This window comes from Acytostelium subglobosum (genome assembly GCF_000787575.1).
Source record: "Acytostelium subglobosum LB1 DNA, scaffold: scaffold8, whole genome shotgun sequence".
Lineage (NCBI taxonomy): Eukaryota > Evosea > Eumycetozoa > Acytosteliales > Acytosteliaceae > Acytostelium > Acytostelium subglobosum.
The window spans coordinates 1,227,209-1,251,195 of NW_012236525.1; the positions used below are offsets into that span (position 1 = coordinate 1,227,209).

The 23,987-nt window shown below is 43.6% G+C and overlaps 10 protein-coding genes across 10 annotated transcripts; 3 read left to right on the top strand and 7 right to left on the bottom strand.

Moving 5' to 3' along the window:
• Positions 1 to 36: 36 nt before the first annotated feature.
• SAMD00019534_048800 (hypothetical protein) lies at positions 37 to 2,540 on the bottom strand (the record flags this gene model as incomplete). The annotated part of the gene is made up of 2 exons (XM_012900370.1): positions 37 to 2,412; positions 2,526 to 2,540. 2 exons carry the CDS (start codon positions 2,538 to 2,540, stop codon positions 37 to 39), a joined length of 2,391 nt encoding a protein of 796 aa, XP_012755824.1.
• A 484-nt stretch (positions 2,541 to 3,024) lies between these two features.
• Positions 3,025 to 4,538, top strand: SAMD00019534_048810 (hypothetical protein; the record flags this gene model as incomplete). The annotated part of the gene is made up of 3 exons (XM_012900371.1): positions 3,025 to 3,327; positions 3,401 to 4,072; positions 4,140 to 4,538. The coding sequence occupies 3 exons, from the start codon at positions 3,025 to 3,027 to the stop codon at positions 4,536 to 4,538; spliced, it is 1,374 nt and encodes a 457-aa protein (XP_012755825.1).
• Positions 4,539 to 4,749: 211 nt separating this feature from the next.
• SAMD00019534_048820 (hypothetical protein) lies at positions 4,750 to 6,074 on the bottom strand (the record flags this gene model as incomplete). The annotated part of the gene is made up of 3 exons (XM_012900372.1): positions 4,750 to 5,721; positions 5,795 to 5,895; positions 5,993 to 6,074. 3 exons carry the CDS (start codon positions 6,072 to 6,074, stop codon positions 4,750 to 4,752), a joined length of 1,155 nt encoding a protein of 384 aa, XP_012755826.1.
• A 526-nt stretch (positions 6,075 to 6,600) lies between these two features.
• Positions 6,601 to 8,009, bottom strand: SAMD00019534_048830 (hypothetical protein; the record flags this gene model as incomplete). Its single annotated transcript, XM_012900373.1, has 4 exons — positions 6,601 to 6,737; positions 6,928 to 7,259; positions 7,342 to 7,569; positions 7,642 to 8,009. 4 exons carry the CDS (start codon positions 8,007 to 8,009, stop codon positions 6,601 to 6,603), a joined length of 1,065 nt encoding a protein of 354 aa, XP_012755827.1.
• Positions 8,010 to 8,317: 308 nt separating this feature from the next.
• On the bottom strand, positions 8,318 to 9,195 carry SAMD00019534_048840 (hypothetical protein; the record flags this gene model as incomplete). Its single annotated transcript, XM_012900374.1, has 2 exons — positions 8,318 to 8,955; positions 9,054 to 9,195. Coding segments are annotated over 2 exons (780 nt in total), but the record flags the coding sequence as incomplete, so codon positions are not given.
• A 65-nt stretch (positions 9,196 to 9,260) lies between these two features.
• SAMD00019534_048850 (hypothetical protein) lies at positions 9,261 to 11,212 on the bottom strand (the record flags this gene model as incomplete). Its single annotated transcript, XM_012900375.1, has 4 exons — positions 9,261 to 10,004; positions 10,083 to 10,451; positions 10,510 to 10,802; positions 10,915 to 11,212. 4 exons carry the CDS (start codon positions 11,210 to 11,212, stop codon positions 9,261 to 9,263), a joined length of 1,704 nt encoding a protein of 567 aa, XP_012755829.1.
• Positions 11,213 to 12,122: 910 nt separating this feature from the next.
• On the top strand, positions 12,123 to 15,415 carry SAMD00019534_048860 (hypothetical protein; the record flags this gene model as incomplete). Its single annotated transcript, XM_012900376.1, has 2 exons — positions 12,123 to 12,132; positions 12,225 to 15,415. The coding sequence occupies 2 exons, from the start codon at positions 12,123 to 12,125 to the stop codon at positions 15,413 to 15,415; spliced, it is 3,201 nt and encodes a 1,066-aa protein (XP_012755830.1).
• A 1,142-nt stretch (positions 15,416 to 16,557) lies between these two features.
• Positions 16,558 to 17,301, bottom strand: SAMD00019534_048870 (hypothetical protein; the record flags this gene model as incomplete). The annotated part of the gene is made up of 2 exons (XM_012900377.1): positions 16,558 to 16,607; positions 16,746 to 17,301. 2 exons carry the CDS (start codon positions 17,299 to 17,301, stop codon positions 16,558 to 16,560), a joined length of 606 nt encoding a protein of 201 aa, XP_012755831.1.
• Positions 17,302 to 18,039: 738 nt separating this feature from the next.
• Positions 18,040 to 18,315, bottom strand: SAMD00019534_048880 (hypothetical protein; the record flags this gene model as incomplete). Its single annotated transcript, XM_012900378.1, has 1 exon — positions 18,040 to 18,315. The coding sequence occupies one exon, from the start codon at positions 18,313 to 18,315 to the stop codon at positions 18,040 to 18,042; it is 276 nt and encodes a 91-aa protein (XP_012755832.1).
• A 43-nt stretch (positions 18,316 to 18,358) lies between these two features.
• SAMD00019534_048890 (hypothetical protein) lies at positions 18,359 to 23,969 on the top strand (the record flags this gene model as incomplete). Its single annotated transcript, XM_012900379.1, has 8 exons — positions 18,359 to 18,509; positions 18,588 to 18,681; positions 18,755 to 18,862; positions 18,927 to 19,078; positions 19,142 to 20,499; positions 20,584 to 22,525; positions 22,605 to 23,456; positions 23,530 to 23,969. The coding sequence occupies 8 exons, from the start codon at positions 18,359 to 18,361 to the stop codon at positions 23,967 to 23,969; spliced, it is 5,097 nt and encodes a 1,698-aa protein (XP_012755833.1).
• Positions 23,970 to 23,987: the final 18 nt, after the last annotated feature.

Below are 23,987 nucleotides of genomic sequence, written 5' to 3' on the forward strand. Positions count from 1 at the left end.
CGATTATCATAATTATAATTAACAATCATCCATCGTTTATTTAGTGTAGATTATAGTCTCTGATCGTTTCTGTCGCTCAGTCACTGAACCAGGCTTGATCTGAGAGGCTGGATGCCTCATCAACTCGTTGGGCACAGTGTTGTGGGTGGTTGACAGCATGTTCTTCAGGTCATACATGATCTCTGTGTCCTTGTCGGTGAGGAACGACGATGCCATACCCTCCAAACCAGCACGTCCTGTACGACCAATACGATGAGTGTAGTCTTGGATGTTGTTTGGCATGTCGTAGTTGATGACGTGTGTGACACCCTCAACGTGAATACCACGACTGGCGACATCGGTGGCAATAAGGACGTTGAATCTTCGTTTCTTGAAACCTTCCAATGCCATCTCACGCTGCTCTTGTGTACGACTGCTGTGCAATGCTGTCGAGGTCATGTTGCACTCTTCGATAATCGATGAGATGGTCTCACAGTGCTTCTTCTTGTTGACGAATACAATGATTGGAGGAGGTGGACCATTTGTGAGCAGTTCAATGAGTTGATTGCGCTTATCGTTATCATTCTTGACAAAGACAACGTTCTGTTTGATGCGGTCCACTGCCTTTCCTGCCTCTCCAATGATGACATGAACTGCTCTACGCAGGTACTTCCTTGAAAGTCTCTCCACCTTGGGTGGCATCGTGGCAGAGTAGAGGATAGTTGTCCTGTAGATTCGATTCGAGTCATTCTCTTGCTTCTCTGCCTCCTCCTCATTCTCTGACTTGAGGAATGATGATGGCATAGAGTCAAGGACGGATGTGACCTGTTGCTCAAAGCCAAGATCGATCATCATATCAGCCTCGTCCAGCACGACATAGTTGCATTGATTGAGTACCAAATATCGCTTGTCCAAACAATCATTGAGACGACCAGGTGTGGCAATGACAATCTCGCAACCTTTTGACAGCTGGGTGACCTGGTCCTCAATGGGTAGACCACCAACCAAGGCAACAGTGCGGAAGCCAAAGAAGTTGGCAAAGTTCCTCGTTTCCTTCTCGATCTGTTGTGCCAGCTCTCTTGTGGGTGCCATCACCAGTGCGTAGGGACCCTCTGCCTCTGATTCTTTGGTCATGCGTGGTTGCTTGGAGATGTATGTGAGCATTGGAATAACAAATGCAGCGGTCTTTCCAGATCCAGTCTCTGCAATACCAAGGATATCTCTGCCCGACAAGGCAATCGGGATGGCCTGCATCTGAATCGGTGTGGGCTTTTCATAGCCAAGCTTGGCGATTGCCTCCAATATCTCACCTGGCAGAACAGACTCTCTCCATCTTCGCATAGGGTTTGGTATTGCACTGCCCTTGGTTGTGATGTTAAAGTCCTCCCTGAATATCCTCCAGTCTCTCTCGTTCATTGTCTTTAGCTCCTTCTTTGACCAGTGAGTTGGAGGAAGGTCTCTCTCCCTCTCGCTGTTGGTCCTCGAGGCATCGTTATCGAATCCAGCCAGCACACCTCTACCAAACTGTGGTTTAGCCTCTTGCTTCTTGGAGTAGAGTGAGTTGTAGTCATTGCTTGTGTCCTCGTTGGTGTCCCACTCAAATACGAATCGAGTTCTCTCACTCTTCTTTGGTTTCTTCTTCCTATCCTTCTTTTCGCCATAGTACTCCTTCTTGATGTCATTGATTTCGCTCTCCTCTTCTCTTGTCCTTTTTTCACCAACTTCACTTTGTCCAACTGTTGGTCCTCCTCCTACTCTCTTATCATCAATATCCTTCCTATTGTTATCTTCTCTCCTACTATCTAAATCTCTATAGTCTCTCCTGTCTCTATTATTATTATCTCTATTATCTCTATTATCTCTCCTATCCCTATTATTATTGTTATCTCTATCATCTCTCCTATTATTATTATTATTATTTCTATCATATCTATTATCTCTGTTGTCTCTTCTATCACCTCCTCCAGCACCACCACCACGCCTATCATCTCTTCTGTTGTCTCTGTTGTCTCGATCATCTCTTCTGTCATCTCTCCTGCCATCTCTCCTGTCATCTCCTCTCTGTGATGGCCACCTGCCATCTCTGCCTCTGTCTCTGTCATTGTCCTTTGAAGAGGAGACACTACTACTCTTTTGTTGTTGTTGAGCAAAGTACTCATTTGGATTGACATTGATGAGCTTCTCTTGTGCAGCAGCGACGTGATCCACCTCTCCATCTAGGTCGTCATCATCTGCAAACAGATTATGTAATCTGATTTGTGATTGTTTCTGTGATTCCTTCTGCTTGGCATCAGCCTCATCTTGTCTCTTCTTTAGAGCAGCGGCACGCCTCTCTGCCAATGATGTGAACGTTGGCTTTGGTACGCCATTGCCAGTGACACCATTGCCTGTCGTAACAACTTCCTTTGGTCGCAGTGATTCAATTGAAGTTGGCTTTAATGTGAGAGAGGTAAATTCATCAATGGGATTCATTGTATTAGTTGTATGTATGTATGTAAAGTAAGTTAATGATGAGATCATGATGGATGGTATTGCATTATACATACCTCTGACTTGTTCATCACTATTCAACAATGTATTATCTCTTTCTTCAGACAAAGTTGTAACAATACAACCACAATATTAATTTTTTTTTATCAAACCAAGTGACACAATTCCAGTTCACTTGTCATGGTGTTGTTCAACAACGATGGAATCAATCCATTGATATTCCCATATATATATTGACTCCAAGTCCATACAACTTATTTTGCGATATAGAAAGCAATATATTGCAAAGTATGAACATCGTCAATCTTATACACTTCTTTTGATGAATCAAAAAAACTATGAGTAAAGAAACACTCGAAAACAAAAACGTCGTCGAAAGACACAAAGACGAAAGAATAAAACAATAATGACGAGGTGATTGTGTGGTCACTCTTCAAAGTCCTTGTTATCACTCTGTAACTCCATTATCTGTATCTACATGTATGTATCTGTAGTGTACATGTCAATTTAATGACTCTGACTAATTAGTAATCAATTAGCAGCTGCATCACAAGAATGTTAGCCAGAAGTACTCAATATGCAAGAAGCAGCAGTAAAGCATTGATTGGCGATCTGTGTTGCAACTTGGCTTCATCATCGAGATACTTCTCGTCACAATCAAGCGGTATCAAGAATTCAACATTGGTATCCTCATTTCTCTTTGTCCAAAACAACAACAACAACAACAACAATGGACAACAACATACAAGGACATTCAGATCCTCAACACCACTGCTAGAGGAGAAGCGTGATCTTTATGAGGTGTTGGGTGTACCAAAGACTGCCACAAAGCAAGAGGTCAAAAAGGCATTCTACGACGTAAGTAGTTCACTACTTTCAAAGTCAGACAAGTAGTCATCTGGTCAACAACTTACAATCAATCATTATGCAGCTGGCAAAGAAATTCCATCCGGACCAGAACAAAGACGATCCCAATGCACACAGGAAATTCTCAGAGATAAGCAATGCCTACGACGTTTTGTCCAATGAGAACAAGCGTGCCATGTATGACGCACAGGGTCACCAGGGCGCCACAGCTCAGGACTATGGAGATTTCAATCCAAACGATATGAACTATGAGGAGATCTTCCAGCACTTCAACCTCAGCGATCTGTTTGGTGAGGGCTTTGGCGGCGGCGGTGGCAAGTCACAACACGGCTCCGACATCCAGGTCAAGCTGACACTGGACTTTATGGAGGCAGTCAATGGTTGCAACAAGGACATTTCTTTTTATGGCGCTTCAACATGTTCGCCTTGCGATGGCACTGGTGCCAAACCAGGCACAAAGATGACCAACTGTTCCACTTGTCGCGGAACTGGTCGTGTGACCAAGTCCAACGGTCTGTTCCAAGTTGCAACCACCTGCAAGTCTTGCAAAGGTCAAGGAAAGATTATCAAGGAGCCATGCACCAGCTGCAGTGGTAAGGGCAAGACGCAGGGCAACAGAACGCTCAACATCAAGATCCCTCAAGGTGTCAACAGTGGAATGAACATTAGAATCACTGGTCAAGGAGAACCAGGTGATAAGGGTGGAAGAAGAGGCAACCTCTATGTACAGGTTACTGTAAGTTACCTCTCTCTGACATTTCAATATTAATGCAGCAACTCTCTAACGTCAATCAACAATATAGGTTAAAGAACACGAGTTATTTAAGAGAGAGGGAACAGATATTCACTTGAACGTACCAATCTCTATTGGACAGGCCATCATGGGCGATACCATTTCAATTCCAACGCTGACAGGCGAGGTTGACCTCAAGGTGGCATCGGGCACACAGCCAAACGACAAGGTTGTCTTGCGAAACAAGGGCATCCGATCGGTCAACGACATGACCTATGGCAACCAATATGTGCACTTCACCGTCAACATCCCCAAGTCGGTCAACGAGAAGCAGAGACAGTTGATCAACGAGTTTGACCTGGAGGAGAAGAACAAGAACGGACCTCTCGACAGTCTCACTCATCCAGTCATGTCATTCTGGAACTCGGCAATGAAGCGATGGAGAGATTACTCAAAGAAGTTCAAATAAACATATAATAATATATAAATACAGTGATAGGATAGACATTGACATTATTGGTTGGTAATCAATTGTATCCCTCATTTTGAAGATTATTGATACATAAACATCCTTATATTGCCAGGAGTTGTTGTGGTTTAATGATTGGGTATATATATATATATGGATTGGGGAAGTTTGGTGTAACTTTGTAATTGTAAAGGTACATAGGATTGGATTATTACAACAACAAGGCAACGGCCAAGGCAACAAACACGGTGATGGTTGGGACCAGGACAGCGGCAGAGTTGGCACGACCTCCAAAGGTTGGGTCCCATACAATCAAGTTGGGTCTGACAGCATCAAAGCTCTGAACCAGAACCTGGGCGTTGACGTTGGCAAAGACGTTGAAGGCTCCAGTGAAGGAGACATCGAAGGCATCCTTGTTGTTGTCATAGACGTTGACCTGGGTGATAACGTTGGCGGTGGCACCGGTGCCGTTGATATCGACGGTGGTGACCCAGCTGAGGGCGGCGGTGATGTCACCTCCGACGGTGTGGACAGAGGTGCTGGAAGAGACCTCAACGTCGGCCTCGGCGGCAGCGGCGGCAACAAAGGAGATCAAAGCCAAACGAGAGTTGGCATTGTTGGATGGACCAGTCGAGCCACAGGTGAATGGGATCACACTGCCAGCGTTACAGAGACCAGAGGACTTCTTGTTGACAGAGGCGTCAAAGTAGTTACGGATCTCAATGTCGATCTTGGTCTGCTCACCAGTGAGGGAAACACCGTTGACGTTGACTGGGGCACCTGGGATGGCGAAACGGAAGGTGACCAATCCTCTTGGGGAGGTGGCGTTGGCCAGAATGACGTTGAATGGGTATGTCTTTCCGTTGGGGGCAGAAGTGTTGAAATCCTTCTGGACGTATTTGATATCCCATGGGTTGAGGAGATCTCCGAGTCTGTCCAAACGAGTCCATCCAACGATGGTGTCGGTGCCGTTCTGGAAACCAGCCTGTCCGTTGCTCTCGACGTACTCTACCAAGATGGTTGGGAAGTAGGCAGCGCTGAAAGAGGTGGCGTTGATGTTGATTCCACTGCCAATGCTAGCGGCAATTGCGTTGTATGACATGGCGTAGAAACAGTTGTTACCACCCTGGAAGGTGAAGGTGTTGGCATCGGCAGCAGCATTAACGCTAGAATTGGTGATTGACTAAGAGAAAGGAAAGAATTATTATTGTTAGGGTGGTTTATGATGATTAGAGTAGACGCATGGCTTTACATACACCATAGATAGCAGTTCCGACAGCATTGAAGGAGCTCAGGATGGATGAGACGGCGTAAGCACGGATGGCATCCTTTCCGACAGAGGCAACAACAACTCCGGCTAAACAAAAAAAAATAATGACAAAGACGAATGATGTTAGGAGACTCGTGTTGATCGAAAAATAATTATTATTTGCAGGTGTAAAATGTGAACATACAGAACTCATCGACGTTCTCAGTGTTGGCAGAGACTAGGGCAACCAAGAGGATGGCGGCCAAAATTATTGATGTCTTAATCATTCTTTGTTTTTATATATTATTGATTTAGTTTGTAATGAACTTGTATGTGTGACACACACTGTTTAAATAGTAGATGATCCAACCAAGGAAATTAATTATTATTTGATCACATTTTGTTACCCTAAGATTAGGCCACTAGCCGGTTGTATCCCCCCTCGTTCACCTTATATGGATGAGTGTGATGCCGGGTGTGATCCTAGACCCGAGGTGGACCACTTGGTGCACAACTGCATCAAAAACCAAAGGCACAATGGTGTGGGTGAGTCTTTAGAAAGTGATCGGGGGTTAGAATTAATGACTGAAATGAGTGCATGACTTAAGTCATGAAAGGACCTGCCTACCTTAGTGGTCATTCATTGAACCAAACAATTGTTGTTATAATAACACAGTGCGACTGTTGGTGTTGGATTCGTACGAGGTTACCCGACAAGAGGTGGACACAATGTTGACCACGCTCGTTGATATTATTTAATGCACGCCCCTTAACTCTTATTATGACGCATGATGGCGAATCACGAACATCTCACTATTGCAGAGAGTGCTTCTTGGTTAGAACTACCAACTCATTAGCAATCAGCTTGTCCACCTTAAAGCCAGCACTTTCAGCTAAATCCCTCCATTCTGCTTCTGAACGTTCCTTGCCATCAATCAACTGCATCATATCTATAGTATTGGTTATTGTTGTTGTTGTTGTTGATTACAGTAGTTTGACATTGAATGAATAGTCAGAAGACTCTTATGTTAGTTCACTTCGTTCACCCACTCTCACTCACTCACTGACCTCGATGATGATCCATCCGTCAGTATTGTCTGACCGGTCAAAGGCTTGGACCAAGTTAAAAATAACACTTACGTAGATCAACCCAGCAGGCCTGTCCATAGACTGGACTTTCTCTCTCGACGATACTATCATAAATACATATTTGTCCGTAGGGACGAAGTGATCGATAAAGACATTGGAGGATATCTCTACAGCATTGGTCATTCCAATCGTGAAGGATCTGCTTCAACACGAAGCAATCGGCTTCTGGGACATGTTCAAAGAAATCGCCACCAACGTCATGATAGCGTTCATCATCAGAGTGTCGAAGTCCCCTTCTCTTGTTGTTGGAAATGACTGTTGGGGTGTCAAAGTTAATGCCCTTCTTAATGTTGGGATATCTCCTTAGTAACTCTGCCATTAATCTAAAAGGGTGGTTGATCAATTATTATTCATTCAGTTGTTATACAGCCGTCACACCAACCATCACAACAACTATCAACTTACATTCCCTCTGATCCACCTATATCCACAACGGTATCAAACTTTGAGTAGTCATAGAGACCAGCCAGGTGAGGTACTTTGAAGTTGGTCAAGGCAGTCATTGACTTTTTAAAGTCCTCCTCATACTTTGGATCGGCCTGCATTGCCATCCACATCGTTGGCACACCAAACACTCTTTCCACACTGTTTGTCTTGCCACTCTTTACCGTATCACAGAATGACTCCCAAAGTCTATATCAAATCATATATATGCCTTGAGTAAGATGATTATTCTAGTGATGTATCTCCAATATATAAACATACCTATAGTTGTTGTCGTTGCCCTCTGAAACTATCACTGCGTGGATGTCACGATTGACTGCCAAGTGATGCGAAATTGGCGTGTTGGCAAACACACGTGGAGATACTTGTTCAAAGATGTCGATGGTGGATAGTGCTCTCATCAGACGGAAGAGTGACTCCTTATTGGCTCCGACCAACTCTGCCAGTACCTCCACTGACTTGCTTCCGTCTAAAAGATGAACAGCTAGATCTAACTTGGCAGCAACAAACAGAGATCTTGATTTCCAGAATGAAACACACAACTCAATCAGAAGACCTCCAATCTCAAACTGTGCATGATGCTTTCCTACACCACTGTTATGATCTAAAGAGTCTGATGAGCTATCCATTATTGATTGTATTGATTGGAGTAATATAATATTATTTATAAATAAAGAAAATAGTACACTTGTTGACTTGAGAGAGGGGAGAGAGAAAGAATGATTGATCAATCAAGTCTATGTAGGTGATGATGCTGATCAGGCAGGTGCTGGCAACGCCTCTCTAGATAGTTTGGATAGTTGGTGGGCGTCTGTAGTGTGTGTGTCCAGCCGTAGGATCATTGCCTTATTAGGACCCATGTTTCCCGAATGGTTTTTTTCTTTTTGTTCATTTTTGGTCCATTGCAACGGACGTTGATTCCGAACTCCCAGCATCATGATGATTGTTGTTGCTTGTTGCTGGATCGCTTGAACACAATAAATCTCATAACAGAAAGCTGGTATTCATCGTACGATTGGAGTCCCAGAGACGACGTCGTTGATTGGATGATTGCCGATGGATCTAGAGGCTCAAATGCAAAGCCATACTTGATGGCCATCTCGAGGAGATACTCGTCGGTCTGTGTCGATCGTGATTGGTAGCAGAGAATGAATTGAGCATGGTCCCGATGTGACAATAGCTGATTGATCGTGTTGAACAATGGATCGATGCTGGTGCGCCAGTAGACAACATCAGAGCCAATGATGGTGTCGTATCCATCACCACCTGTCGAAGCTTGCTTGAGCGTAGCAATGTCCTCCTGGTTGCCCCAATCAAGCTTTAGCATCTCGATTGGATAGCCGTCATCATTGGATTGCTGTACATTCTTTTCGAGCAACTCGAGCACAACATCATGATAGTCGCTCATCACGCACTGTTTGCCCAGACGGGCGAGGAACATTCCACATATGCCTACGCCTGATCCAACCTCCAACACCTTGTTGTCATTGCTATATCGATCGACGTCATTGACAATATAATGTGTTAACATTGATGCTGCTGGCCATATTACTTGTCCTGTAAGATCATAGTCAGCTAAAGTGATGATGAGTAGTAGTAGTAGTTGTAAGTAGCGTGTATGAAGACCATTTCAACAGACAGACAGACAGACAAATAGATAGACTATGACATACTTGCAGCCGAGTTTAGTAAATATACATTTATATCAATGTTATTGACGACTATCTTCTTCTTTACATAGTCTCTGTTGACAAACATATCACTGTTAAACATAGTGTCATCATCATCATCATTGTTATTTGTAGTAGAGTTCATTACTTGGTTTGTTGATGCAATGAACAACTGTGTTTACAGTCGATAAATTCGTTCGTGTTTATTAATTACAAATCCTCCTCCTTGCTGGTCATCTTGACAGACTTGCTTGCATAGGACTTCTTCATCATCAGTCTGATCTTTGTTCGATAGATCATACCCAATGTTATCAGTGTCGCCAGTGCCACAACACCAACGACGATACCAATGATTGCACCTATTGGGAATGAATCACTTTGGTTGTTGCTGGCTCCGACACACTTGTCGTTGGGTGCCACCAAAACAGAGATTGACCGTCCACTCATCGATGTTTTGTATCGACAGTCGTCACTGGCCACCGTTGTCACCTTGCCAGTGTTTGGATCGAACGTGGACACCTTAAAGTTGGGTACACTTCCGACGAACGATCCAAATGTCATTATATCCACTGTGGTGTTCTCGGATATCGACTGACTGATGAATATGTTGACGTTGGTGTCAGTAGCATTGAACTGGTTGGCAACTGCTACCTGTGAATGCGTGTCGTTGGTGTGGATGTTGAATGTAATCTCTCCCTTCAATTGGCCAAGATCACCGTGGATTGTTATGTTATCGGTGGCACTGATATTGTTGATGTTGCCCATACTGCCTTGATTGTTGATACTGCCATAGACCTCTCCCTTTCCAATGATTGATCCAGCATACAGTTCAATCGTGTTGTTGGCATATAACTTTCCACCGGCCAGTGTGATTGATCCATTGGTCTGATGTAGGCGATTGAATGTTACATTTCCTCTTGTAAATTCCAACGAACCAGTGTTGAGGAATGGTGTCTAGACGTAAATGTAGAATGATCAAAGATGTTAATGCTTGATCCACATTGTGATTGCGCGATCTATTTGGATACAAACGCTCAACAAGTTATGCATTGGTGTGTTACATAACCAACGACCAGTGTTGGTGATGATATTGTCATCATTTGGACCAACGGTGTTGTTGTGTGCATCGATAAAGATATCGGCACAGTAGTCAAGTGTACCAGTGTTGATTATCTTGTTGCCAAATGGAATGAGCATCTTGGCGGCAATAAACACATTGGCATTGTTGTAGATGACACTGTTGGTGATGTTGGCCTTGGAGAATAGGTTGAACCTAAACAATCCCTTGCCCTTGATTGTTATGGTACAGTTGTCACACTCAAATGTTCCAACTGACTTGGCAAAGTACATATTGCCTTCAAGGTTCAATGTCAATCTCTTTCCCCTTAGGATATTGTTTATCTAGATATATCAAACTGGTTAGTTATTGATTCACATATGATGATGATGATATACATACAGTGATGTTGGTTGTAGGATAAACATTTAGAGTGGTGTCCACAAGTTCAAGTACTGCCTGTGAACCAAAGAGGTGATTTCCATGAAGTTCAATAGTGGTGTTGGTGATGGTGGCCGATGAGTTGAAGGTACTCTTTCCATCCAATGAGAGGATCGAGTTGGTCACTTTGAGCGTGGACTGATCAGTGGTCTGAATTGATGACAATGATGTGAATGTCGTCTGTGAGTTGTTGATTGAAATGTTGGAGTTTCCAATTGATGTTATGTTGGCACTGATTGTTTGATATCCATTGTCTGGTGTGGTATAAATATAAATAATAGTGAAGGAGGAGGAGGAGGAGGAGTAGGAAAGAGAGATGTTAGTCCTGGAACTAATAAAGGCAATTGTTGTTTCAGTGATACATACCAACGATAAACGATCCATTGAGTGTGATAATTGAAGAAATGACTGAACTCTGGCCGAGAAGTGATATTGACCCTTGTATGTTAAGGGATTTAGAGTTCAATTGAGCATTGTCGGTGATTCCAATCGATGATCCAAAGGCAACGAATGTAGATCCTTGCTCCACCACCAAAGATCCATTCTGAATGATATCCAATGTGGCCTGGACAGTGTTTGAGGTATCAGAAGAGCCAATTGAAATGTTTAGAATGGTGCATGGAGCGTTGAGTGTTACTACTGAGGTGCTATTGATGACCAACATCGAGGTCGATTGTGGTGCTGTGTCGTCGGACCAGTTTGTAGAGTTGGTGAATAATCCATCTGTTGAGGGACCATCCCAGTATTGAAACTGTTGTCCACAGATGAGTTGGAGAGATAAAAATATTATTAAAACTCTAAGTGTAAACATTCTATAATGTAACTCTATCTATCTATGTGCCTTCAAGATGAATGAGGTGATTGATAGAGTGACAACATGATCGTTCTACAATAACAATCAGGTGATTTTTTGATATTTTGTTTAATCAAAAAAAAAAAAAAACGACAAAAATAGATCTATTAGTGTTCTTTGCACGATTCCCCCGATCCCTCCTCCCACTCTATCCCATTTGAATGATCAATCATCAGAATATCTGACCGATTTTAAGGTTCATCGCTAGTCGTAAAATGGATTGGTGTCCAATAATAATTATTAATTAGGCTTGTACAACTTAATGGGTTACAAATAACAATACAAAAAAAATCTGTGACTTGATCTAAGAATAATAATACAATCGATACCTTGATCCATTCTTGAGAACACTTCGAAGTTAGTTTTCTTATTGACAAGACAGACGACCGCCAAGAATATGGAGTGTAAATGATGGATTGATTGATTGAACAACTTACATCATTGGATGGGTGGAGAGTGGTCTCTTCTCAACCTGATGTTGCTGTGTTGTGTCACAACAACATATACAATATATATATGTATATTTACAAGGTAAGTAAGTAAGTAAATTGGTTAAGAACCATGGTTACTTATTGGTCAATATTGTTTGATTGAAATATTCACCAGTAGTTCAATTTTGATGAACTTCCGTTCTATTATTTTTTATTTTCGAAACCCAATGTTCACAAAACAAACAAACAACATTCATTGTTTAATCAATTATAACAACAACAATAACACAATGCAATCAGGTAAGGTGAATAACAGTGTTGTTGTTGTGGTTGGGCCTGATATACGACCATTCAATTAACAACGACGTATATATCCTTTCATCAACAAACAGTTCCACAGAACATTGCATTCGCAAAGGAAGAGGAAAACACTCTCAAGTACTGGGATGAAATCGACGCCTTCCAGACATCGCTAAAGATGTCCGAGGGAAAACCAGAGTTCAACTTCTACGATGGTCCACCCTTTGCCACTGGTCTACCTCATTATGGTCACATTCTTGCTGGAACCATCAAGGACACCGTCACTAGATACGCTCATCAGACTGGTCATCACGTCGAGCGTCGCTTTGGTTGGGACTGTCATGGTCTGCCCATTGAGTACGAGATCGACAAACTGTGCGGAGTCAAGACCAAGGACGACGTCATGAAGATGGGAATCCCCAAGTACAACCAGGAGTGCAGGAACATCGTCATGAAGTACAGCACTGAGTGGGAGGTCGTCGTCAAGCGACTCGGACGTTGGATCGACATGAAGAACAACTACAAGACAATGAACCCAACCTACATGGAGTCTGTCTGGTGGGTGTTCAAGCAGCTGCACGAGAAGGGTCTCGTCTATCAAGGTTTCAAGGTGATGCCCTACTCGATCCCTTGCACAACGCCTCTCTCTAACTTTGAGGCCGGCTCCAACTACAAGGATGTCAGTGACCCCGCCGTTGTCGTTGCCTTCCCATTGGTTGGTCAGGAGGATGTTCAACTACTGGCCTGGACCACCACCCCATGGACACTTCCTTGCAACTTGGCCCTCGTCGTCAATCCAAAGATGGACTACGTCAAGATCTCGGATTTGGTGCGCAAGAAGACATTCGTGTTGGCCGAGAAGCGACTCAGCGTTCTTTACAAGGACCTGAAGCCAGAGAACAAGGAGTTCAAGATCTTGGAGAAGCTCAAGGGTGCTCAGCTCGTCGGAAACCAATACGTCCCAGTATTCAACTACTTTGAGTCGGACTCACAGTTGGGCGCCTTCAAGGTGATCGCCGGTGACTACGTCACAGAGGAGAGTGGTACTGGTATTGTCCACGCTGCTCCAGCCTATGGTGAGGAGGATTTCAACGTGTGTCTGGCCAACGGCATCATCAGACGTGACGACTTTAAGCGTGCTTCTCTGAACGCTGTCGATGTCAATGGTTGCTACACTTCGGACATCAAGGACTTTGTTGGACGCTACGTGAAGGATGCCGACAAGGACATCATCAAGATGCTCAAGGACAATGGACGTCTCGTCAACACTGGAACAATCGTTCACAGCTATCCATTCTGTTGGCGTTCAGACACACCTTTGATCTACAAGGCCGTCGGCAGTTGGTTCGTCAGAGTGGAGCAGATGAGAGACAGACTGTTGAAGAACAACGACCTCACCTATTGGGTGCCAGACTTTGTCAAGGAGAAGCGATTCGCCAACTGGCTCAAGTCCGCCACCGATTGGGCCGTCTCACGTAATCGTTACTGGGGCACTCCAATTCCACTGTGGGTCAGTGAGGATGGAGAGGAGGTCGTCGCAATTGGCTCAATCGACGAGCTTGCCGAGTTGTCTGGTGTCCGTGTCACTGATCTGCACAGAGAGTCCATCGATCACATCACCATCCCATCGAAGCAAGGCAAGGGAACACTCAAGCGTATCGAAGAGGTGTTTGACTGTTGGTTCGAGTCTGGCTCAATGCCATACGCCCAACAACACTATCCATTCGAGAACAAGGATCGTTTCGAGAGGATCTTCCCAGCACAGTTCATTGCCGAAGGAATCGATCAGACCAGAGGATGGTTCTACACATTGTTGGTCCTGTCCACCGCACTCTTTGACAAGCCACCCTTCCAGAACTTGATCGCCAACGGAATGGTGCTCGCTGCCGATGGCAAGAAGATGTCCAAGCGTTTGAAGAACTACCCCGACCCAATGGACATTATCGAGAAGTATGGCTCTGATGCTCTCAGACTCTACCTCATCAGCTCGCCAGTGGTCCGTGGTGACACACTCAAGTTCCAAGAGAAGGGTGTCAGTGACATACTGAAGGATGTCTTTTTGCCATGGTACAACGCCTACCGTTTCATGGTGCAGAATGCTATGCGCCACGAGAAGGTTGCCGGAAAGCCATTCGTTCCAGACATTAACAATGCCTTGGCCTCCACAAACATCATGGATCGCTGGATACTTGCCAGTTGCCAATCGTTGATCATGTTTGTTCGTGAGGAGATGGCTGCCTACCGACTGTACACTGTGGTACCCCGTCTCACCAAGTTCATCGAGGAGTTGACCAACTGGTACGTCCGTTTGAACCGTAAGAGATTCAAGGGCGCACAGGGAGAGGAGGACGCACTGCACTCTATAAACATCCTCTATGAGATCTTGCTCAAGGTGTCCATTGCAATGGCTCCATTCACACCATTCCTGTCGGAGCACATGTACCAGAACCTCAAGATGTCTCAGCCAGCAGACAAGCAAATGGGCTCTGTCCACTTTGAGATGTACCCAGAACCAATCAAGGAAGCCTTCAACCCAAGAATCGAGGAGGCTGTGTCCAGAATGCAAATGGTCATTGAGTTGGGTCGTGCCTCTCGCGACCGTCGCACCAAGCCAATCAAGAACCCATTGAAGGACTTTATCATCATCTCGGAGAACAAGCAGTACCTTGACGACCTCGAGAACCTCAAGCAGTATATCATCGACGAGTTGAACGTCGAGCGCGTTGTGCCCACCAACGACGAGAAGCTTGTCACGATCATTGCTGAGCCCGACCGCAAGCGTTTGGGTCAGCGTCTCAAGACTGCCATCAAGGAGGTTTCTGAGAAGATCGCCAAGCTCACTCATGACGAGCTGCGTTCCTTCCAAAAGACTGGTGAGATCACGATCAGTGGACACCTACTCACATCAGAGGACATCAAGATCATCAGAAAGTACAACGGCCCAACCGACCAATTTGAGCCATCAGGAAACGATGAGGTGCTCACTGTTCTCGACTTGACCATCGATCAGGATTTGATCAATCGTGGAATCGCCCGTGAGGTGATCAACCGTGTTCAGCGTCTGAGAAAGAAGGCAGGACTCTCGCCAGACGATCCCATCAAGATGGTGTACAACACCAAGGACAAGGCGATCCAAACAGCAATCGACTCTAACCAAGAGTACATCCTCAGTGCAATCATTTACCCATTGATCGCCACAGAGGAGGCACCCGCTGACTCTTTTGCCAACGAGGTGGCATCTGTCTCTAATGAGAATGACTTCCAACTCTGGTTCTCCAAGTAGATGATTGAAAAGTCCAACAACACGATAATAACAACCTTATCCATAAAAGGAATGTTTCAACAACTTTGGGTTTGGTGTGGGGTGTGTGTAGTTTGGCAGACAAACAGTGCATTGTTGCAAACAACAACAACAACAACAACAACAACAACAACAACAACAACAACAACAACAACAACGACAACAAGTAATGGATAGATATATAATTGCTTGATTGTTACATTTTAGATAGCTTTTGATATATACAGAATCAATCAACAAACCTATTTGAGATTGATCAAAAAGACTATTGTGTCTACTTGAAAGAAGTCAACAAACACACAACCATGTCATATATAGCACATTCCCCGTCAACATTACCACAACAACAGCAGCAGCAGCAGCAACAGTTCAATGATAAATCATTGCTCCATAACGTTGGTACATATAAGATCCTTTTGATGAGTAGAGTAGAGTGTGTTGACCGTTTTGACCAACATTAGCTTCACTCTCCACATCATCATTGTTAACAGGCACAGATATAATGGTTCCATTGTATAGTTATTCACCTGATAATCTTGTGTCTACTGAAGAGGACAGGAGGATGTCATTTGTAAAGATAGTGAGTGATCATCGGATATATATATATATATATATATATATATATATATATATATATATATATATATATATATGGTTCACCCACATTGTTGTTGTTGTTGTTGTCTTACTGATCACCTATCGATCCAATCTTTATAGCCACAACAACAGCTGCTCCAGCAACAACAGTTTAATGATGTCGAAGAGCCTTTGTTTGTAAATGCCAAGCAATACCCGAGAATAATGAAGAGACGAGAAGCTAGGGCAAAGATAGAGGCAGAGAGCAAAGTGTCCAAAGTAAGAAAACCATACCAACATGAGAGTAGGCATCAACATGCAATGAGGAGACAGAGAGGCAATGGTGGAAGATTCCTCACAGCCAAAGAGAAGGAAAATGGAAGTAATGATGAGAAGAAAGAACAACTTGTTTCTGACGGAAACAAACTCCGTTAGAGATCAGACTCCACACAATGCAAATTAAATAATATTAACTGGAATAACTCCTTCCGTGTGGAATCAATATTATACAAACAAGTTCTGGATATGAAGACCAAAAAGAGAGACTTTCATTCATCATCATCGCTATCAAGTAGATCCAAGTCGCTAAACACACCATCTGAAATGATTAGTGAGTTGTCGTTTGAGAAGACCAAAGTAGAATCCTTTACAGATGATTCCGCTAAAAGTCCAAAAGGATGTAATATTAGCATGGATTATTGTTGTCAACAGAGCTAATTTGAAGCATATACTTTACCCAAGAATGCCAGTGCCTCAGTGATAGTCACTGGTGACTTGAACTTGTGTTGCTTGGATGTCGAAATGAGTTTGGCACCCTTTGTGATAAAGGCAAACTTTACAGTCCATTGTTGAATCTTGCACCAGATATCATCGGGAATAGAAGATCTGATACTCTCTTGGGTGATGTTTGAAGTCTGTTGCAGTTGTTTCTTACGGTCGAGGGGACTGGATCGGGTGATACCACCACCGTTTGTCTTTGGACTACCATACTCGGCGGTGGTTCCATTCTCGACGCTTAGTTGTACACTGCTATTAATACATATATCGTTGTTTACGCCGCCAGTGGATTTAGTTGGCGTCGTGACAGAGTCACTCGCATTGCTCGTTGTATCCTCTGATGATTGATCATCATCATTGTCGTCGTCGTCGTCGACGTAGTCATTGCTATAGTTGTTATGCTCATCATTGTCGTCGTTGTCCACACTGATTGAGAAAGTAGCCCTTTTTGGACTCTTTTCTTTCTCAATAATCGAAGCAGAGTTGGTTTGTACTATTACATCATCGGATGACATCGTATGAGCTGTTGTTGTTGTATTTGTTTGTATCTTTGTTTGACTGATTCTAGAGTGTTGTGGACTAGTGATGATTTTTTTTGTTCAACAGTCTTGAAAAAGACAAAATCAAAATCAAAAATATCTTTTTTTCAATGAAATTGAAGTCTAGAGACATAGTAATAATATAACAAACTATTCATATGATCCTTTATTAATGAAAGAGATATATCTATATATGTTTGTAAGTTAATAATAATTATTATATAATTTTTTTTAATTAATTTCATAAGTTTGAAGTTCAATTAATCAAAATTAAGGTTTGTTTTGGAAGAATGAACACACACACACAAACAATGATCCGAAGGTGAAACAACAGTTAGATACATGAATACAGATAATCGATGGCGACTTCATCAGACACTAGTGCACCACTTCTAGGTGACATACCAACAAAGTCGTTGGCTTCAAGCTCCCTATACTCAAACATATTCAATACTGTAATTATCGCCATCATTAGCATTATCAATCAGATATGTATGCTAACAACTTGTAACAGGGCATACAAGAAGTGGAATGGAGACGATATAGGACACCAGTAAATAGCATCAACAACAGCAACAACAACAGCAACACGATCATAGATGAGCCAATCTTTAGCTCATATTTGAAGTTGATAGAGGCAAAGATACCTTGTGTCTGGGTAAAGACAACCGCACCCCAGAGTCAATCAGCAGCAGCAGCAGCAATAGTGTCACATCAGAATGGTCGATCAAACCTCAATCTATCGACAGCGTCAATCTCGTCAATGTCCTCTTCCCCGCCACTCAACTCATCCTCTTCAAAGATCCCATCAACAACGACGACGACGACGAGTACAGGTTCTCCAACAACAACAACATTAAGTGGAGTCACAACAAGCAACAAATCTGTTCCTATGACCATGGCAAAGAGCATTAAGTCTGGCAATGGAGTGCCCTCCTCACCATCACATTCACCAATCATCGTATCATCATCGACTTCATCGTCCAACATCCAATATATCCAACAACAACAACCATCATCGCCACTCATAGATATGAGTATTGCATCGGGATCATCATCAATGATGATTGACTCAACGACATCAGGATCACCTGCAGCTACAGACACCATTGATCTGTGGATATTCGATATCAACAACAACCTTCATTTACACATCAACAACAATGTATTCTTGCAAACACAGAGTAGGTGATTAACTCAACTCAATCATTAGTGATGTACAGCCAAACATTCTAATATCAAGATGAACCTCATAACTCTAGAGTTTGATACTGGTCGATGGGAGACATCTGATCCCAACCAAAGTCCAGCGGTGACCACCATGTTGCTTAGATCATTGTTCAATTTGGTCGAGCAGTAAGTAGTCGTCATCGCTGTCGTCATCATCAACACAGATATATCAATCTAACCAACAAAATAATACTCCCAGCCAACTAGTGCAGTCCAATGCATTTCTAAGATTAGGAAACTCATTCATCAGCAAGAAGTCAGAGAGAAAGATGCCAACCGATCATTTCTTTGAGGATCTAAAGAGCTCGTATGTAACAAACTAATGTCTACGATCATCCTACTACTACTACTTGCTGACACACCTTCTTCAGAAACAATGATGAGCTGAGCGAGCCTTCGTACACATTTACATTCTTCTTTTCCAACAGATCCATATTGTTCCATATGTTTGTAGAGAGAAAAAGAGTCCAGTGTATCCACCACCACCATGACTCTAGGCAGATTGACCTTACAAACATCCCCAGTAAGTCTAAACAGACGACTATGTCTTTGGTCCCTTACTCTAACAAAAAAAATCCTTTTCAAGTCATTACATCACCAAACTGTTTCATTGCGTACACAAAGGAGAGAGAGAGTGTGGCATTGAGGGACGTTCCTCCTCCTCAGAGAGGAGTGGCCCTGTCAATTGATCCCTTTGTGTTGCCCACACATCAATGGAAACAATTGTTCAATGACAACGGTCCTCTTCGTACCAGGACACCATTCTCAAATCCAAAATATTTGGAGCTGTTTGGTATCACCACTCATAGGTCTAACATCGAGGGCATTCTTGTTTCTTTGCCCGCACTTTCAAAGAATGGTATCCGCTTCTCCACAGACCTTCTTTATCTATACTGTCCCTACACTTCCGACAGCGATGCCAAGTACCTCCATGATAAACTGAAGGAGCATGGACTGGAGTGTGATGATCAAAGTGCACTATCTCTACTGGAGCACGGATTGAATCTATTCAGAAAGCAGTCACCTCAACTTTCTCACAACACCAAGGACACATCTGGGCGGGCAGTCGACTATTGGTCCTACCAACACCCATTCATCTTCTCAAAGGAACCAACGGCCCAGTTAAGCATCTCTGAGAGCAGACCCATGTTCTCACCCTCGAACTCACCTTTCCCATCTTCCCCTGGTCAGAGTGTTGCCGGTGGTGGACTCCACTCACCATTTGTCAACTCTCCCAAGTCACCAGCCACATCTCCCATGGTGCACACTGATGAACAGTCGTCACCTACACCCACTGTTGAGTCAAACGACACCAAGGGCAAACGATCATCAAAGCCATCTCAAAGCAAGAAACAAACCAGCAGAAGCACAAAGAGAAAGAAAGAGGATGAGGAAATCTTGATGAGTGGCACAAGCAAGCCTGTCGCATCCACACTTATCAACACCACAACCACTTCCACTGCGACAACAGCAACGACGACAACAGAGATCCGACAACATCAAGCTCAACCGACTCAACAACATCCCCCCATGAACCAACACCAACAACAACAACAACAACAACAACAACAACGCTCATTTTTGGGATCCGGTTCAATTGACCTCTTTGGTTCCGATGCTCTTGGTGATATCAACTCATTATCTTTCACAAAGAAGGACGATGATCTCATGCATCTCTCTGACACTGATATCGACCTAGAATCATGGACCAAACACTACTCCCCAAACTCTGGCCATAGAGTGGGCTCACAGGTCAACAATCAGTCACATCTGGTACCCAGCGATGCATTTGTTCCAGGTCTCAATCACATATCTACTAAGCAAGGACAGCCAGTTCAAGCTCAGATGGGACCACCACCACCATCAATGTTCACAACAGCTCCAATCAATTCAGACAATCCACGTTTACAACCATTCTCTGCAGTTGTGAACAAGCAGGGTATTGTACAAGATCAACCGAATCCCGATTTTTCATCCCTACCAAAAGGACAACAAATGCCACCGCAACAAAACCAACATCAACATCAGCAGCAACAACAACAACAACAACAACAACCAATGACAAGTTTAAACAAATCGAATCCATCAATAGCGACAACAAACCACTCGAATCCAATCAATATACCTTCGACAACAGGCCAGGTACCTACCATGATGGGCAGTGCATTCTCTTTGGATCAGAACATCCAGCTGAACCCGGCATTTCTTGTTCCCTACAAGGCACCTTCACTTAGCCAGAGCAACATTCCCACGATGCCCGACATTCCGACCGATCTGTATGGAAGTGGTGGTACCCATAGTTTACATCATGTGCACAATGACAGAGATACTATCATTGGGAGTGGCAGCGAGAACTCAGCATCACAAATGCTCATGTCTGGTGGGAGCAATCCCAAATCGATCTCGTCGATTCAGTTCACACCCGAGGGTACATCTTCTTCGTCCCTGTCACAGTACATGCAACAAATCAATCACAGCAGCGATCTACTCCACAACTCTATCGATGAGAGCATGGAGGGTCTGGCATCAGTGTACAGTGCACTCACTGTGTCCAAAATCAGCGATCAACAGTCAAACTCCAACCTCTTTGGGAAAAGCAAGGTGCCATATTATTGTCCTCCGTCGTACAAACCATTCGACGAGACATCCCATCCATATCAAACCAAGTTTGAATATTCCTACGTTCCCATTTCACGTTCACTCCCTTCCAATATGCAGAATGTTCGATACACTCCATATGTCCACACCTCCACTGGATCAGGTATCACCAACGCCAAGTTACTCCATACAAACAATCAACAAAAACAACAACAACAACAGCAGCAGCAACAACAACAGCAACAACAACTACAAGAACAGCAACAACATCAAAACCCAACAAACATTCAATCATCAACAAATGATATTTCCACTGGAATACTACAATCAAAGACCCCAACACTGGCGTCATCATCCACGACACCAAATGTCACCGTCGCTATCGAGGGTATGAATGGCGATCACATGCTTGTGGATACTCCTGTTGAGACTGGGCCAGTCTCCTACATGGACACACTTGGCAACCAGCAGCCCTCCAGAATGGTACCCTTCAGCTTTGAAAAGTCTCTAAACTCTGATGATTGTCAAGACTTTGCCTACGTTGTCCAACAATTTGCTCTAACAAACTATGACAGTCATCTTGGTCAGTCAATTGAACACTCTCCCTTGGTCAAACAAACAGCAGAGACACTATTTCAAGAGTGGACCAGGTCATTCATTTCTTCTGGTGGAGGCATTTTCAACACAGCACCACAACACCTTCAGTTGACCGAGGAGATCATTTCAGAGTCAGTGTATACAGCCCTTTACCCAATGTCCCAACCAGCCCTCGTTGACTTTGCAGCCCGTTGCCTGTTCAGCTTCTCATCAATCGTTTCCCAACTATTCTCCAAAACCACCCGTCACAACTCGCTGCAACTGAATGATAGAGATGTGTTCTCTGAGGTCGAATGGTTGCCCGCACCCAAGTTGGTTGTTGGATTTAAGGACGAGTGGATGGAGTCACCAACCACAATCATCAAACATTGGGACAAGGCCCTGATAGAACCTTACTCACCAAAGAAGAATATCACCTACTATGTATTATGCCCCGACACACAGGTTCTGCGGCTCAGTGTCCCGTCCTTCTTCTCAGACATCAGTTGTATATACGAGGTCAATCATCTTGGCCATCACCAACACTTCACAACAACACAGCAGGTACCAGTTACACTACCTCCACCCCAACAGTACCCAAACAAACCTCAACAACAACAACAACAACAACAGACTATTACCCCAACAAACATCCAGATCAACTGCACATCCAACTCCTCCCTTTTCCCACAAGGTGTTTATTATATACCTCAACCGACCAGTGCTGCCAATTCCAAACCAAACGACGTCATCCAACAGACAATGGCCAGTTATCTTGGTGCATGCTCTAAGCTCTGTAAGTACTTGGTGGACAAAGCCACAAAGACATAACAGTACTGACCTTTGGATTGTTCAATTATTATTATTTTGTTTAGGTGATCATCTTAAAGAACTGGCGTTGCAGTATAACGAGAACAACAGCATTGTTTTGTACATTGTCAATCCATTTACAGACAGCTCTCAGTTTGATCAGACTACCAATGACAACAGTAGCACATTAACCAGTCAACGAGAGTCACTCTTGTTTATTCAATCTTGTTTCAAGGCCATCATGAGGGAAACATTCAACAATGAAGCGTTGAACATCACCATCCAGTCAGTGCCCATCGAACAATTGTTTCTGGACGATTCACAAACTACCCCCATCACAAAGGAGATTGCTTTCTCTGTCTTTAGCAAGTGCCGCCGTGTCTCGACCATCTCATCCATGCTCCACTCGGCACCTCTTGGCTCTGGACTCACGTCGATCTTTTGCAACTGGAGCATGCGATTTGCCGATAAGGTCTACGAGCCATTGTTCATCCTGTCCCAACAGAAGCAGCAACAAAAGCTTCAACAGGACTCTCTGAACACCATTCATGTGTCCTATATGCTATCGGATAGCAATAGGTGGCTAGCTTGCACGATAACTGATGAGCGAGGCGAATTGCTCGAGAACAAGTTGTTGCAAACAATGATGTCCAACAACGAAGAACTAATGGTGCGAGAAACTTTATCCTCTGCTTGGACCTTCATCAGCAATGTCATCAATCTCCTATTGGTACCTGGTGGTATGACATCCAAGCTGGTCATTGCAAAGTTTGGCATAATATCAAAGGATGAGCTAAACGATTGGCAACGTCTGACATCATCAATACTAAGTGATCGACTTTTAATTGAGCACGTACTATTGGTGAACCTCACAATGCATCCTCATCTACAAGTGTTCTCATCGGATCAACTACAAGGTAAATATTTGTTAGTCAGACAGACAAAGATCTGGGTGTAACACAGAAACTAATCACATAATCCACACTTTAGATACTCATGTGACATTTGACAATCTGGTTGCACCAGTCAACTCGATCAAGGGACAGTCCTACGCAATCTTTCCAAGGTCTCCATTCATCTATTCCTACCATCTGAATAACCCTCTACCATTGGCCTCCTCTTTCATTGTTACATCTCCACCCCAATCGCTCTCTGCCTTTGAGAAGAAGAATGAGTGGCCCACCGTCTACATGCTCTCAATTGTATCCAACTTGGCCACCAAGTCATCACTAGATCCATTGAATCCCAATGATTTCATTCGCACTCTCTCAAGAAGCTACAATTCCTTGTCTTACCTTACCGTTTCGCCAAGATATCCCAATCGATGCTCAGTTCTGCCCATTCATTTTACAATTACCAAGAGAATGAGTAGACTCTCTAGTTTTGTTATACCAAAGTCAACAACAAATGGCGTACAACAACAACAATAAAGATGTACATGAGGTTTA